The sequence below is a fragment of the Balaenoptera borealis genome, assembly GCF_965194805.1.
Source record: "Balaenoptera borealis genome assembly, chromosome: 12".
Lineage (NCBI taxonomy): Eukaryota > Metazoa > Chordata > Mammalia > Artiodactyla > Balaenopteridae > Balaenoptera > Balaenoptera borealis.
In genome coordinates, this window is record NC_138869.1 from 28874833 (window position 1) to 28889518 (window position 14686).

At 42.2% G+C, this 14686-nt stretch overlaps 1 protein-coding gene across 1 annotated transcript in view; it reads right to left on the reverse strand.

Annotated features, from left to right (window-relative positions):
- Window positions 1-1384: 1384 nt before the first annotated feature.
- LOC309606953 (uncharacterized protein) overlaps window positions 1385-14686 on the reverse strand; it is a 431574-nt gene continuing 418272 nt past the window's right edge. The window contains exon 8 of the mRNA XM_082344860.1: window positions 1385-3861. Coding sequence (XP_082200986.1) covers window positions 3689-3861 — 173 coding nt within the window. The 3' untranslated portion in view covers window positions 1385-3688. The remainder of the gene's footprint in view (window positions 3862-14686) is intronic.

The window sequence follows — 14686 nt, forward strand, 5'->3', positions numbered from 1 at the left end:
GAAGAAGGAAAGAAAAATAAATAAATAAAATTAAATAAAATAAAGTTATTAAAATAAAAAAATTTAAAAAGTCATTAAAAATAAAAAAAGTTTAAAAAGTAATTAAAAAAAAGAGAAAGAAAGAAGAGAGCAACCAAACCAAAAAACAAATCCACCAATGATAACAAGCGCTAAAAACTGTACAACAAAAAAAAACGGACGGACAGAACCCTAGGATAAATGGTAAAAGCAAAGCTGTACAGAGAAAATCACACAAAGAAGCATACACATACACACTCACAAAAAGAAAAAATGGAAAAAAAAATCTGTATATAAAAAAAAAATTAGAGAGCAACCAAATCAATAAATATATCTACCAATGATAATAAACTCTAAATACTAAACTAAGATAAACATAAAACCAGAAACAGATGCCAAAAGCAAGCCCCAAGTCTACATTTGCTCCCAAAGTTCACTGCCTCAATTTTGGGATGATTCTTTGTCTATTCAGGTATTCCACAGATGCAGGGTACATCAAGTTGATTGTGGAGATTTAATCCGCTGCTCCTGAGGCTGCTGGGAGAGATTTCCCTTTCTCTTGTTTGTTCGCACAGCTCCTGGGGTTCAGCTTTGGATTTGGACCCGCCTCTGCATGTAGGTCGCCTGAGGGCATCTGTTCTTCGCTCAGACAGGATGGGGTTAAAGGAGCAGCTGATTCGGGGCCTCTGGCTCACTCAGGCCGTGGGGAGGGAGGGGAACGGAATGCGGGGCGAGCCTGCGGTGACAGAGGCTGGCGTGACATTGCACCAGCCTGAGGCGTGCCATGTGTTCTCCCGGGGAAGTTGTCCCTGGATCTCGGGACCCTGGCAGTGGCGGGCTGCACAGGCTCCCGGGAGGGGCGGTGTGGAGAGTGACCTGTGCTCGCACACAGGCTTCTTGGTGGCTGCAGCAGCAGCCTTAGCATCTCGTGCCCGTCTCTGGTGTCCGCCCTAATAGCCGCAGCTCGCGCCCCTCTCTGGAGCTCGTTTAGGTGGTGCTCTGAATCCCCTCTCCTCGCACACCCCGAAACAGTGGTCTCTTGCCTTGTTGGCAGCTCCAGACCTTTTCCCGGACTCCCTCCCGGCTAGCTGTGGTGCACTAGTGCCCTTCAGGCTGTGTTCACGCAGCCAACTGCAGTCCTCTCCCTGGGATCCGACCTCCGAAGCCCTAGCCTCAGCTCCCAGCCCCCACCTGCCCTGGCGGGTGAGCAGACAAGCCTCTCGGGTTGGTGAGTGCAGGTTGGCACTGATCCTCTGTGCGGGAATCTCTCCACTTTGCCCTCTGCACCCCTGTTGCTGCGCTCTGCTCCGCGGCTCTGAAGCTTCCCCCCCCCGCCACCCCCTGTGTCCGCCAGTGAAGGGGCTTCCTAGCGTGTGGAAACTTTTCCTCCTTCACAGCTCCCTCCCAGAGGTGCAGGTCCCATCCCTATTCTTTTGTGTCTGTTTTTTCTTTTTTCTTTTGCCCTACCCAGGTACGTGGGGAATTTCTTGCCTTTTGGGAAGTCTGAGGTGTTCTGCCAGCGTTCAGTAGGTGTTCTGTAGGACTTGTTCCACGTGTAGTTGTATTTTTGATGTATTTGTGGGGAGGAAGGTGACCTCCATGTCTTACTCCTCCCCCTTATTGAAGGTCTCCCAAGGAAGTTATTTTAAATTGGGAGATCAGGAAAGACTTGTAATTTAGACTCGAATGGTACAAAGGTGACAGCCAGGCAGAAGTCTCTGAGCAGCAGATTCCAGGCTGTGTGCTCCCTCAAAGTGAAGAAAAGCAAACCTGAAGAGTGTCTTTTTAAAAGTGATTCTCTTTTAAATGGATGTCTCTTAACTTGTCATGCAACATTTCTTCTTAAAATATGGTTTTTACTTTCAAGGATTTTGTTCCAAATGTATATTTACCTTGCTCCTTGCTTAGATTTCTTGCGGGAACATTTATCTTCAAATTATGATTATGCCTATTTTGTAAATTGTGCAATAACATTTTAAAGGAATTTAATAAGTGTGTGTTTACTATTCAGCCCTGGATTACATTTCATTGGGAGTAACAGAAAAAAATCCCTAAATAGCCATGGCTTAAAAAAGTTTGAAGTGAATTTCTTTTTCATACTTAACAAAGTAGAGGTAGTCCACCCAGGGACAGCATGATGGTGTATGGCATCAGAGAACAAGATTTCTTCCATCCTTTTTTTCTGTCATGTGTACTTTTTTCCCCATGTACATCTCATGGTTGAAGATGGCTGCTCACTTCCAGCCATTACATCAATGTTCTAACCAACTGTAAACAGAAAGGAGTGGCAAATGGCTCTCCCCCTTCCTTTTAGGAAACTTCCTAAAAGTTGCACACACACCGTTTTTGCCTATATCCCATAAACCTGTTAGTGCCACAGTTATAACTAGTTATAAACGGGTCTAGGAAATGGTAGATTTTATTCCAGGTTGTTTTGTGCACAGCTAAAAAACAAGTGTTCTTATATTGAGAGAAGGTAGAAAGGATTTTAAGAGAACATTTAGTGGCCTCTCCTCAAGCACTATGCCCCAAGCCAAGTAGGGTGCTTGCTAAGTAGAGGAATGACCCAGCCCAGCCTAAAATTCCCTCCAGTACTTGGTCTTTGCTTACCTTTTGATTCTCATCTTTCAATCATCTTTTCATAAATATTCTAATCACCTATACATTGACCATCTCTCAATTCATCCCATTGTTCTTTCTTAGCATTGAGCCTTCATCTGTGCTGTTTCTTTGGTCTAGAATGTTCTCCTCTTTTCCCACCCTCCATATTAAATTCTGACTTTTTTTCTATATCTTAGCTCAGATTCCGTATCCTCAAGAACACTTTGCTGGTTCCATGCATGTAAGGTTCTGTAGTCACATAATTCCATCAAACCATGTTCCTTTAGAGCATTGATCACTGTTTTCAAGTATACACCCATTCCTGTCTTTATCTGATGACCTTCTCTCTTCTCACTTAGACTATAAGTGCTCCTTGAAGGTAGAGATCATGCCTGTGTTTTTCACTGCCAAACCCACTGTGGCCATCAGGATGCTCAGCATATAATGGACAATTATAAATATATGTTGAACCAAATTAATGTGTGAATAAATGCTCTGATAAAACAATTAATAGTTTTACTAGGGTAATACAATACACAGAGTTTACTTAGTATGTGCATGAAATACATGCAGATGGCTAAATAATTAAAGAAAAAATTGAGAGAGAGCAACCTAATGAATCAAAGTGTCCAGCTATGAAAGATTCCATTTTCCCTCCTACCATGAGTTTTTTGGTTGTCATTTAGACTTAGCTTAAGAGTAAATCTAGTCTCCATATTAGTAAAAATGGTTGTTTTCTCTCAGTAGTCAGTTGGCTTTACAATGTTCCTATTAGGTATTATGTTCTTATTTTGATCTGATCATGGGAGTGAGGGATTATGGTTCTGTTCCCACCATGTGCGAGTGTCTTCACTCTCTGTACATCAGATTCTCATTGAGAAATGGGCTTGATAAGAGCATCTCCCTCTTAAGCAGTGCACTGGTATGGATAGGCCATGCTGCACCAACAAATCCCCCCAAAACTCAGGTGCTCAATCTGACAAAGGTTTATTTCTTATTTACACAAAATTTGTGGTGAGTCAGGTGGCTCCTCAGAGCAACTACTGTTCATTCAGTGGCTCGGTGTGATCTAGGTGACCTCAATCTTGTGACATTGTCCGTTCAACGCACAGCTTCCAGGAACAGGAGAAAGAGCTGGAGGAAAGGGGATCGTCATTCCGCAGCTTTTAAATGCTTCAGGTTGGAGCGGACACATGCCACCTCTGCTCACAGCCCATTTGTCAGAACTAGTCCCATCACTTCCTGTAAAGCCAGAGGACAGGGAAGTGTGGGTGAGCACATGGATTTCAGTGGGTAATAAATGTATTAGCCATGGGTAACAGTAGCGGTTAAATAATTTATGATGGTGATGATGATGACATCCAATAGACATTTCAAAGAGCGCAAGTTTGATTTCTTGTTATCCCTCACACCCACCTCCCCACCTACAAATAGGTAGTAATTAACACCATAAATACCCTGAGTGATATGGTTGCCGAATAACAGAACACAAAGGGAAAAACAGAAGCCAGCATTCGTTGAGTGATGGCTGTGATGATGAGGCTGGGGTTCCTATGAAGGAGGAAGAAATGGCAGCTGAATGCACCGAAGTCTTCAGGGAGTTGCTGAAGGCACTTGAACTGGCTACGTAGGACAAATAGGATTTGAGTGGTAGAGAAAGGAGTTGGAATGGAGGACGTGGGGAATTCCAAAAATATAAGCAATGTCCCCAAGGCATTAAAATGTTACCTGTGACGGAGGGGAAATTTTACGTGGCGAGGCCAGTAGAAAGAGATGAGGTGGACCTGAGGATCCTCTTGAGGGGGGTGTCTCAAGTATTAAGTGGCTGGTTATACAGTCGTCTTCAACTAGACAGATGCTATGGCTTTTCCATCGCTCGATTCCTAGTTTCTCCCTGGCTCCCCGTTACTGCTCCTCCCATTTCCAACGCATCAGATCCCAAAGAAAGGAAGACAGTCACATTTTTTGATCTGTTTATCTGATATGCAGAGAACCAAGAAAGCCTTTCCTCCACTCCTCCAGAATTACTCTATAATTTTTGTACACTTTGTAATGAAAATATGGAAAAAAGGCTTTGAAACAAAAATATGTTTTTTTTTTTGACACTTTCATCAGATCTCCGTGTTAACTCTCTAATAGCTGGCAGGGTTGGGTCAGTTCTATCTGGGCCTCTATTTCTCTCATCTATTTAAGGAAAATACGTTTGTGAGGAGACTTTGGATTTGTCTTTTCATCTGTTGTTTTTCAAGTTTTCAGAAAGTGAGCAAACGTCATTGGACTCTGTTTCCCTTTCCCTTCGCAAGTGAAGTGTCCTTTTTGTCTCTATGGAAGCCCTCTGGAAGTGCTACCAGTATTTCTGGTAGAAGCCACTGGTGCTTTATACCTTTGCATTGTTGCTTCCTGCTGCAAATCTGAGGCCTTATCATTTGATTGGGCCAAGTTCTCTAAGAGTGTATTCTGTGTTTCTTCTAAAAGTCAAGTTTCTTACGGTATCACAAGAAGAAGGCAAAGATGCAAAACTCATGGTGGACCTTAAGGTGAGGGATGGTTTCCAAGACGCCCTAGCCAGAGGGTGAAGCTCCATGTTGAATCTGAGGAAGCTCAGGGAGGGAGCAGTGCCCCAGGTGGAACGCGGTGGCTGCCGACATCGCACATCATGGGCGAATCTTTCTAAGCGTGATGAGGAGCACAAATGAAGGCTCTGGGGGAGTGGATTGGTACATTCATCAAGGGAATTGGACTCCTCATGCTTTCTTTATGCATGCTGGAATACATTAAACTAAAAACCAATCCATCCCGACCACTCCGAGGTGCAGGCACCTTGCCTGGAAGATGAAAAGGGAGGGAAAGGAATTTCATCTGGTGGTAAGGCGTGTTGCTCTCGGACCAGGCGAATTAATCAGTGTCTGGAAGAGGTCTGGCAGCCAAGTGGGTTGTCGGCTTGTTGGTATCACTCTAGTGGTCGGGGAATTTGAGATAATGGGAAAAGTGGGGGAGGACCGGGGTATTATAAGCGAAGAGAGAGCAAACTGTATCAGAAGCCCATGAGAGCAGAATGCTTAGATGTCATAAAAAAAAAAAAAAAAAGACTTGACTACCCACAAAGATTGATGACAAGAGAAGAAAGAAAGAGGAAGGAGCTTTTGAAAGAGCTTTTCTCTTGATCAGGTGATAATTTATTTACTGTTTAATATGACAAGAGATGCAAAATGAGATGCTGGGTTGGAGAGGGGGATTTCAGATTTGGCCATCAATTGGGGCCTTAAAATAGAGCTTCCCGAACCTATAGGCCAAACAGGTATGGCAGTTTAGCAGTGTGTGAATAAGGAGGGATTTGCCTACAGCGGTGTTGGGGGGTCCTACATCTGGTGGCTGACATTGCACAGGGACTTGGAGATAGAATGTGGCAGATTTGAAACCAAACCAAACAAACTATAGGGCCAAAAATGTGATGAGGAAGATCTCTGGGGCACCTTTTAGAGTAGATTTCCATCAAAATAATAACTGTCATTTATTGAGATTTAACTATGAGTGTATTATTTGAATTAATCTTTACAACAAATTATGAGTTAGACCAAATTGTTGTGTCCATTTTACAGATGGATAGACTAGGGCTCAGAGATGTTAAGTGATGTGACCAGAGCACAAAGGTAGGGGGTTGAGAGTTAACTCAAAGTTGAAGCTCTTAACTGCTGCCTTTCCTATGGGACTCCTAAGGGGTAGAATAAGTGCATGAAGATCAAGGTAAATGTGTCCTGCCTCAGGCAGGGGTTAAAGGGCAAAAACATGTGTTGAAAACCATGCTGTTTCCTGTATACTTTTCTTGACTCCATTACCTCAGATCCCCGGCCTGAGGTTTTCGGTTTTGTTTATTTCCTTTTTCCCTTCTTCTATTTGTACCTCTTAGACTGTGACTTTGATCTGTCACCTCATTCTGCTTTGCTTTTGTTTATATCTAAGCAGTCAACATAGAATAGTGGTTAAAGGCGTGGCTTCTGATGTTGGGTAGCCTGGGTTCAAATCTAAGCTTTGCTACTTGACTAGCTAAGGTGGCCCTTTGTGCTCCAGTTTCCTCGTTGGCTTTGGTCATTTATGGCTATGTAACAACCCACCCCATAACTTTGTGGCTTAAGATAATCATAACCACTAGTTGCTCACAAGTTGGCCAGGACTGCACATGGATGGCTCATCTCTGCTCCACGTGGTGCTGGCTGGTGGGGGGGCCGGGGGCGGGGGTTTGCCTGGAGCTGGAAGAGCCATGATGGCCTCATTCAGAAGTCACACAACATCAATTTGGCTGCATTTTTTTTTTTTTAACGCATTGTTTACTTTATTTATTTATTTATTTATTTTTGTCTGTGTTGGGTCTTCGTTTCTGTGCGAGGGCTTTCTCTAGTTGTGGCAAGCGGGGGCCACTCTTCATCGCGGTGTGCGGGCCTCTCACTGTCGTGGCCTCTCTTGTTGCGGAGCACAGGCTCCAGACTCGCAGGCTCAGTAATTGTGGCTCACGGGCCCAGCCGCTCCGCGGCATGTGGGATCTTCCCAGACCAGGGCTCGAACCCGTGTGTCCTGCATTGGCAGGCAGATTCTCAACCACTGCGCCACCAGGGAAGCCCAATTTGGCTGCATTTTATGGCCAAAGGGTGTCATGAGGTCACCCCAGTTTCAAGAAGAGGGGAAATGTGCTCTACCTCTTGGTGGGGGGAACGGCATGGGTATCATTGTGGGAGGCTATTTTTGCAGATCATCTACTATGCAGAGGTGACTGGGGTCTTGAGGTAGGTGGCTCCTGTTATCCTGATCACAACTTCATGAGTTACCAGGAGAAAAGTATCATGAAGTACAGACTCTGGGATTCTGTTTTAAGATGAAATGCACACCTGTGCAAATTTGGAGCAGGGCATGAATTCACTGGCACTAAATCCTCAGTAGAAGCCAAATGGATGTGCTCATGTAAAAAAACATCTACCATTCAGGTGACATTTTGTTTCCTTCAAAGGCAGGGTCATGCCAAGCCTTTCCAAATAGCTCATTAATTATAGTCCTCTAAATAGTCATCTAATAGTCATCTAAATTATAATTTGAATTTCATAAGGGTTTTAAAGAATTATTGTTACAGGAATGGGAGTGAAATAAGGTTGACTTGCCTAAAAAATCAGGGATTTACAGGTTCTTCTTGAAAGTAGCTAATTGAAGACACTGTGACATATTTTCCCTCTACTGCTTTTGACGATGCCTGTGTCATAGCATGTTACATTTGTCATAAATATGTGGACCCAGTCAGTGAAGGTACACCCATGAGTATGGTTGCTGAGATGTATCACAGCTTCTGAAGAGGAGTCCGTGAGTGGTGGGATATACAAAGTCATCCAAGGTGGGATCAGACAGGAGCCTTAGCAAATCCAGTAAGGCAAACATCTTGAATCTCATGTCTTATTATCGGTATGAAGAGATTCATATTTTTCCTTCCATGTGGAATCCTGAGATGCTCTTCTCTGAAGCCTCCCATGCCCCTTTCATAGACACCGAGCTCAGCACTAAGTTCTCAAGGCCATCTCCTTGGAGGACCGTGATATGCCCACCTGACTTACATGAGTTCAAGCACACACAATAGGTGAGGCCCCTGTTGCTTTACTCATCAACAGGCAGTGGATGAATTTAGTCTGGGTATGAATCAAGTATTATTGTATAGTCTTTTCCTGAATGTACATTTATGCTCGTGTCTTTCTTAGAGCATTAGTTCCATGAGAATGAGGAATAGTTGTTTAATTGATTCAGCAAAAGCTTATATGTAAATATAGCATACATACATATAGTAGCTTACAAAAATTAGGTATTTATCCATAGTCAGCAAGTGTTTATGAAGCACACTATGTGCCACATACTTTTCTAGGCCCTGGCAATATAGCAGAGAATGAGAGTGACATAATCCTTGATCTCCAGTATCTTTATCCAAGATGGATGTTAGATATTTAATAAATACTTCTAAATAATTAAGTAAATAATTTTAAGAGTACATAGTATCACAAAGGAAAAGTTCAGAATACTATGGAATGCATATTAGGGACCCCAACTTGATCTGGAGAGTAAGAGAGCTCTCGCTGAAGGAAATGCATGCTTAAGTTCAGTCAATCAAGCGATAGTTATTGAATATCTCCTGCATCCTGGGTACTTTTCTAGGAATTGGGACTAGAAGAGGAACAAGATAAGAGTAAGGCATACCAAGATGAATAGAGTGGGGACCAGCATCTCAGGCAAAGGAAATGGCATGTGTAGTGACCTGGAGAGAGCCTGGAATATTCCAGGAACTGAGGAAAGTCAACACAGCTGGAGCCGAAAGAGAGAGGGAACAGTGGAAGAATGGAAGGCTGGAGTTGTGTATAGGATTCAGATCATACCAGTCTCTGGAGGCCCTGTTGAGGTTTTGGGTCTTCATTCTACAAGCAGTGGAAAGTCTTTGAGTGCATAAGCCAAGGAATGCAATTCATTCACTCATTTTCATTCAACAGATGGCTTTTGAGCCTTTTTACAATAGCATTGGCCAGGTCCTGGGTATAGAGCAGCAAATAAGACAGATGTGTCTGAGACTGCTAATTGTACTCTGGTATTAGTTTCCCCTGTCATCTTTAGCAATAAAATCCCTGTTTTTTTGGCTGGGCCTGTTCAAAAGTAAAAACTACATTTCCCAGCCTCCCTTGCAGGAGATATGAGCATGTGACTTGTTGTAGGCCAATGAGATGTAAGCAGAAGTATATTTAAAGGAAGGAGGGCCTTGCTTCTTTTCACCTAGTCTTCCTTCCTGCTGGTTGGAAAACAGAAGCCATGACTGAACCTTGAGGTGAAAGTCTATTGAAGGCAACAGATTTAAAAGTTTGAAAGAGCTTGAGCGCCTTGAGGGTCTTGGAGCCACCGTATCAGCCCTGGACGGCTTACTTCTGGACAACTTCTACGTGGAAGAAAAATGAGTTCTTATCTAGTTTAAGCCATTGTTAGTTTGGATTTTCCATGAACAGCAGAGCAAACTCATCTTAATTGGAACAATAGATAAGGTTCCAGCTCTTATGGAGTTTACACTCTGTTGTAGGGAAATAGGTCAGAAACAAATGGAAGGGAAAATCATTTGGAGAGAGGGACTGAAAAGGCAAATGTTGGAAGGCTGCTTGAGATTAATGGCTCAAGATCTCTTTGAAGAAGTGTGAGTTAAGCTGTGGCAATGACAGATTTTATGAACGATTGCTGTTAGAAGTGTGGCGAATCGGTTTTAAGAGGAGACATTCTCCCCCTCTTTGAACAGGGCAAAAGGATATGATTTATGGGAGTTTTCTAAAATCAATCCCTATATACTTGGATTTAACTGCACCCAACATCCTCTAACATACAAATACCATCCTCTAACAATACGGATACCTCAAACAGAAGTCCAAAGAAACATCAGCTCATTAGGTCTGTACGCCTGTACTCATACCAGTTGCCAAAGCATTGTTCTAACTTCCCAGCCATAGGGGCAAGCTGCCTGGAATCTGAACCAGTGATGGAAAATGAGTGCATTTGTGTTATGCTGAATGACAGACCTTGTGGTCCACCCTGCCAGTATCCATTTGCAGATCCTAGATTTTAGATGAACGCAGTGGCATTACCCCATGTTGAAGCTGAGGAACCTTTGGAAAGGGTCTAATAGATGCTTGAGAAGAGAAAGCAATGATTTGTGAGCTCCCGTTTTCCACAGAGAAGTTGCATTTCACCTACCAGCGAGGACACTCTTTCCTCAGCACTGTGAAATTAAGACTTTTGTTCTTGGACCAGAGGCCATGTTTAGAGCAGTGGGCATGTACACTTCCCCTCTCCTGGCTTGCTTTTCCTTTCCCCAGCACCACAGCGTCACTTTGTCTCATTCTCTGGGACTGACAGACTAGGATGCTCTTTCAAGTGGTTGGGGAAGCGATGTGGCAGAAGCAATCTTGTCCTTTGGACAAAGTGAAACCAAATACTTTACTGCTGTCTTCACTGAGGCAGCAGGAAGTGTAAGAAGGACTTCTGTAACCAGAGTTTGGAAGGGGAATTTCGATACCTGCTGTGACTGTGGTCCCTGTCCGCAACCTCTGACTTGTTTCGTTGCCAAAACTACAACACTTCTTCCTTGTTGGGTTTGCCTCTTTCTATCAAGGTTAACATCATTTGCTGACATTTACTAGGGAGCCATAAGGAGGTTAGTTGGGTGATGGCGCTAAGGACTCCTGAGCTTCATGGGAGAATGATGTGTGTCCTGGGTAAGGAATTTCTTGATCCATGAGAAGGGCAATGGCCTAGGAGTCAGAAGGCTCTGGTTTTAGTTCTAAGCTCTTCCTCTGACTGACTCATCTGGTGACCTTTAGCTATGCTGGTAATGACCGCAGCCCACTCCCAGTTCTCAGGAACTCTGAGGGTGGGGTATCATAATGTTTACAGTCACTGAGCTATTAGGAAGGCCGGAACTCTGAGTAATTACAAATATGGAAGTCGATCAATGATAATATCAACTCATTCAGGATGGCTTCTAATCTGAAAGAAGATATCAAACAACGGGTAAGCAGTTAGGCATGGACTGTGGAGTCACGTAAGTCCAGGATGAAGGACCAACTCTGCCACTTTTACCTGTGTGACTGAGCAAGTTCCTTAGCCTCTCTGAGGCTCAGTTTCTTTATCACAGAAGAATGATAAAACAGTACGTTCTTCCAGAATACAATGATGTTTAAATAAGTCCATGCCTAGGGAGCATCTAGTACCATGCCTGGCACTTAGTAAATACTGAGTAAAAGACACCTATCAAATTTATTTAAATTATTAATAAGTAACAATAATTAATAAATAATAATAATTAGCACTTTTAAACATCCTGAATGACCTGGCTTGGAAGTCCCAGTGAGAGGAGACTAAAGAGAACATTCTGTGCAAGCAACAAAGCTGTGATAGAATGCAGTGGAGACAAGAAGCATAAATGGCACTCTTGGGAATGTATTGAGTGTGGGATATGCTTGAGAAATCCTTAAAACAAGAAAACTTAAATGGTGGAAATTTCTTGATCGCTTCTGGAAGCCTTATGTTACAGACAGTATTGTTTGCCTTTCCTCCCACCCCCACCAAAAAAAACCCCAAAATACCTCTTATTCCTTTTCAGTAGAACTTCCCCTCACCCACACACCTCCAGATGTTCTTCCAAGAAACAAATCCCTCTGTCTAGCCAAAAGGTGAATCCTGAATCAATCAAGAATTTCCCTTCCCTATCAATTATCTTAGGTGTGAGCATGAAACCTAGTTCTGGCCAATAAAAAAATGAGAGGTTGGCTGGGGGAGTTTTCAGGAAGAACTTCTCCAGAAGAAAATTCTGTTTCACTCAAGTTCAGGAAGAGGCAGTCTCTTTTCTGCTAGATCTAGTTTTGTCCACATATGAAGCCTTGAACTGTGTGGCAGCCATTTTATGACCATGAGGGGAGCTAACCCAAAGTAAAGCTCCTATGTTGAGGATGGTAGAGTCTAAAAACTAAGGAAAAAGATTTTTCTAATGTACACAGTGAGTGATTCTCCTGAAGTCTGCTCCGTATAAAAGTTGTGTCCTGATGTCACACACATGTGCCCCTGTTATGCTCTTCCCACGTTGTACATATAGAACTTGAGTTATGTTACTAATCTTAACTGCTGCCCGGCAATCATGGAAATCATGGAAAGCATGGAAATTATCTATTCTCTTCAGATTATCAAGGCACAGAAAGGTATTTTGTGTGTGTGTGTGTAAATTAGTGGTGGAATAGAAAGAATAAAATATTCGTAGCCTGAATACCTAAACCATGTGTATAGAATAATGTGATACAGAATATATATATGATATATATACATCATTGATACCTTTAGCAAGTATAAGATCTCATCACAGGTCTACAGCTAGCAGGAAACATGCTATTGACGTATTGGAGTGCTTTGTCTTTTGTTTGTTTTATCCCTCTGATTTATAAGAGAAATTCAAACTGATTTTTATTCAAAGGTAACTTAAGAACAACCCAGAGGGAATAATTTATCCTTATTTTTCTTGGGAGTATTAAGCCTAGTGAAATGTAATAGAGAGAACTTCCTCATCCATATTCAGAATAGATGAGAGCGTGTCTACCACCTCCAGCCCCCACTTCACAGTGAGATGCAGAGAAGTTCAAATACATCACCCCCTAGCGAAAAATAGAGTTTTGTGCAGAAACCTAAGCATGATACTGTCCATTTTTGGACACTAACAAGCTGCTTTCCAGACTCAGATATAACCTGGGAGATGTCTTTTGGAGTTTCAGAGACCCAGCTCAAGGGAAATAGAGAAAATCTTATAGCTCTTGCCTAAAAGACACACCTCAGAATGTCTTTGGACTGGGCTATTTCTCTGTTTCCCCTTGGTTTGTGCTGTTTTACTCTGTTGGTACCATCATGTGACAGGCCGTGGAATGGGACAAGTTTCTAAGCTGTGTTCATTGGCATTGTACTTTTAGAGATTTGCACTTAGAGACAGAGATGAAAAAAACTTAAGGTTTGTGGTTCTAAGTTCTCTTCAATGGCTATGACACTAGTAGCTTAAGAAGACGATAACATCTATTTTGTCTATTGTTTGTCTCTTCCACTAGAATGTCAGCTCCATGAGATCAGACCTGTCTGCTTTGGTCACTGTTACATTCCCAGCACCAGAAATGTACCTGTGTCATGTGTTGCATGGTTGAATGAGAATAAATCTCACTAGAAAAAAAACCCGATAATATCAAAAAGAGGTGATCAAACCAATCATTTAGTGTTGTAGAAACAGGTGGGTTTCAATAAGAGCACTTCCCTCTAGGGGTTGTGTGGGAACTACGGGTACAATTCTGGTTGTTCCAAGGGTTGGGAATATTTGTAGCTTTTGTGCTCCTCTGCACAGATGAAATCTTCTGACTCTTTTATTTATGACTTTTAGTCCACAAACATGCAAATACTGAAATGCATAACATATTACAATAAGTGGCTTTTTCCCCTTTATATTACAGGTGGGGCATATTTATTTATTTAAATGACATGTTGGTGTGTTATCTGTGAATTTTATTCCTGAAGAAAGAGGGTGTTGCAAAAGAAATGGCTGCTAACCACTGGCTTACAAAAGGAGGAAACTTCCCCGTGGTTCAACAGAATTTTTCAACTTTATAACCAGTTGATTCAGGGTTGTGTGGACATAACCTCTCTCCTTGCAGAAAGCATTTCATCAGTGCCAGCTCCTTCCTGCTCAAAAAGTGTCTGAAGACAAGAAAATTCATTCAGTGGCAAATAATTTAGTAATGAGTCAATGGAGAGCTGGGATGTTAGAAGAATAATTTAGAGGACAGTTTTGTATGTTTCTGGGTAATTAATCTGTTTCATGATTTACAGTACTGACTACAAATGTGTATTTACCACATGTGACTGTTTTTCCTTCCTCCCAGGTTATTTTTGTATACGAGGTTTATGTCTTAAGTTGTGTTTCTTGGTTACCAGTTCTTAAAAGAGCTGAAATCTGCATGAGTATTTAATGTGGAATGTTGAGCTAGTTTTAATCAGCAAAGTGCACTGTCGTAAAAATTGCAACCCAAATCTTTTTTGTATGGTTACAGATACTGTCCTGTTCTGTGCATGGATTTACAGCTCACTTCTTATAGGACTTGAATCCTGAGGTTACGAGGCTCTCTTATTTTTTTTTAAATTTTATTTATTTTTTTATACAGCAGGTTCTTATTAGTTATCTATTTTATACATACTAGTATATATATGTCAATCCCGATCTCCCAATTCATCCCATCACCACCATCCCCCACTTGCCCCCCTTGGTGTCCATACATTTGTTCTCTACATCTACGTCTCGATTTCTGCCTTGCAGACCAGTTCATCTGTACCATTTTTCTAGATTCCACATATATATGTTGATATACGATATTTGTTTTTCTCTTTTTGACTTACTTCACTCTGTATGACAGTCTCTAGGTCCATCCACGTCTCTACAAATGACCCAGTTTCGTTCCTTTTTATGGCTGAGTACGAGGCTCTCTTGAGCACTGTT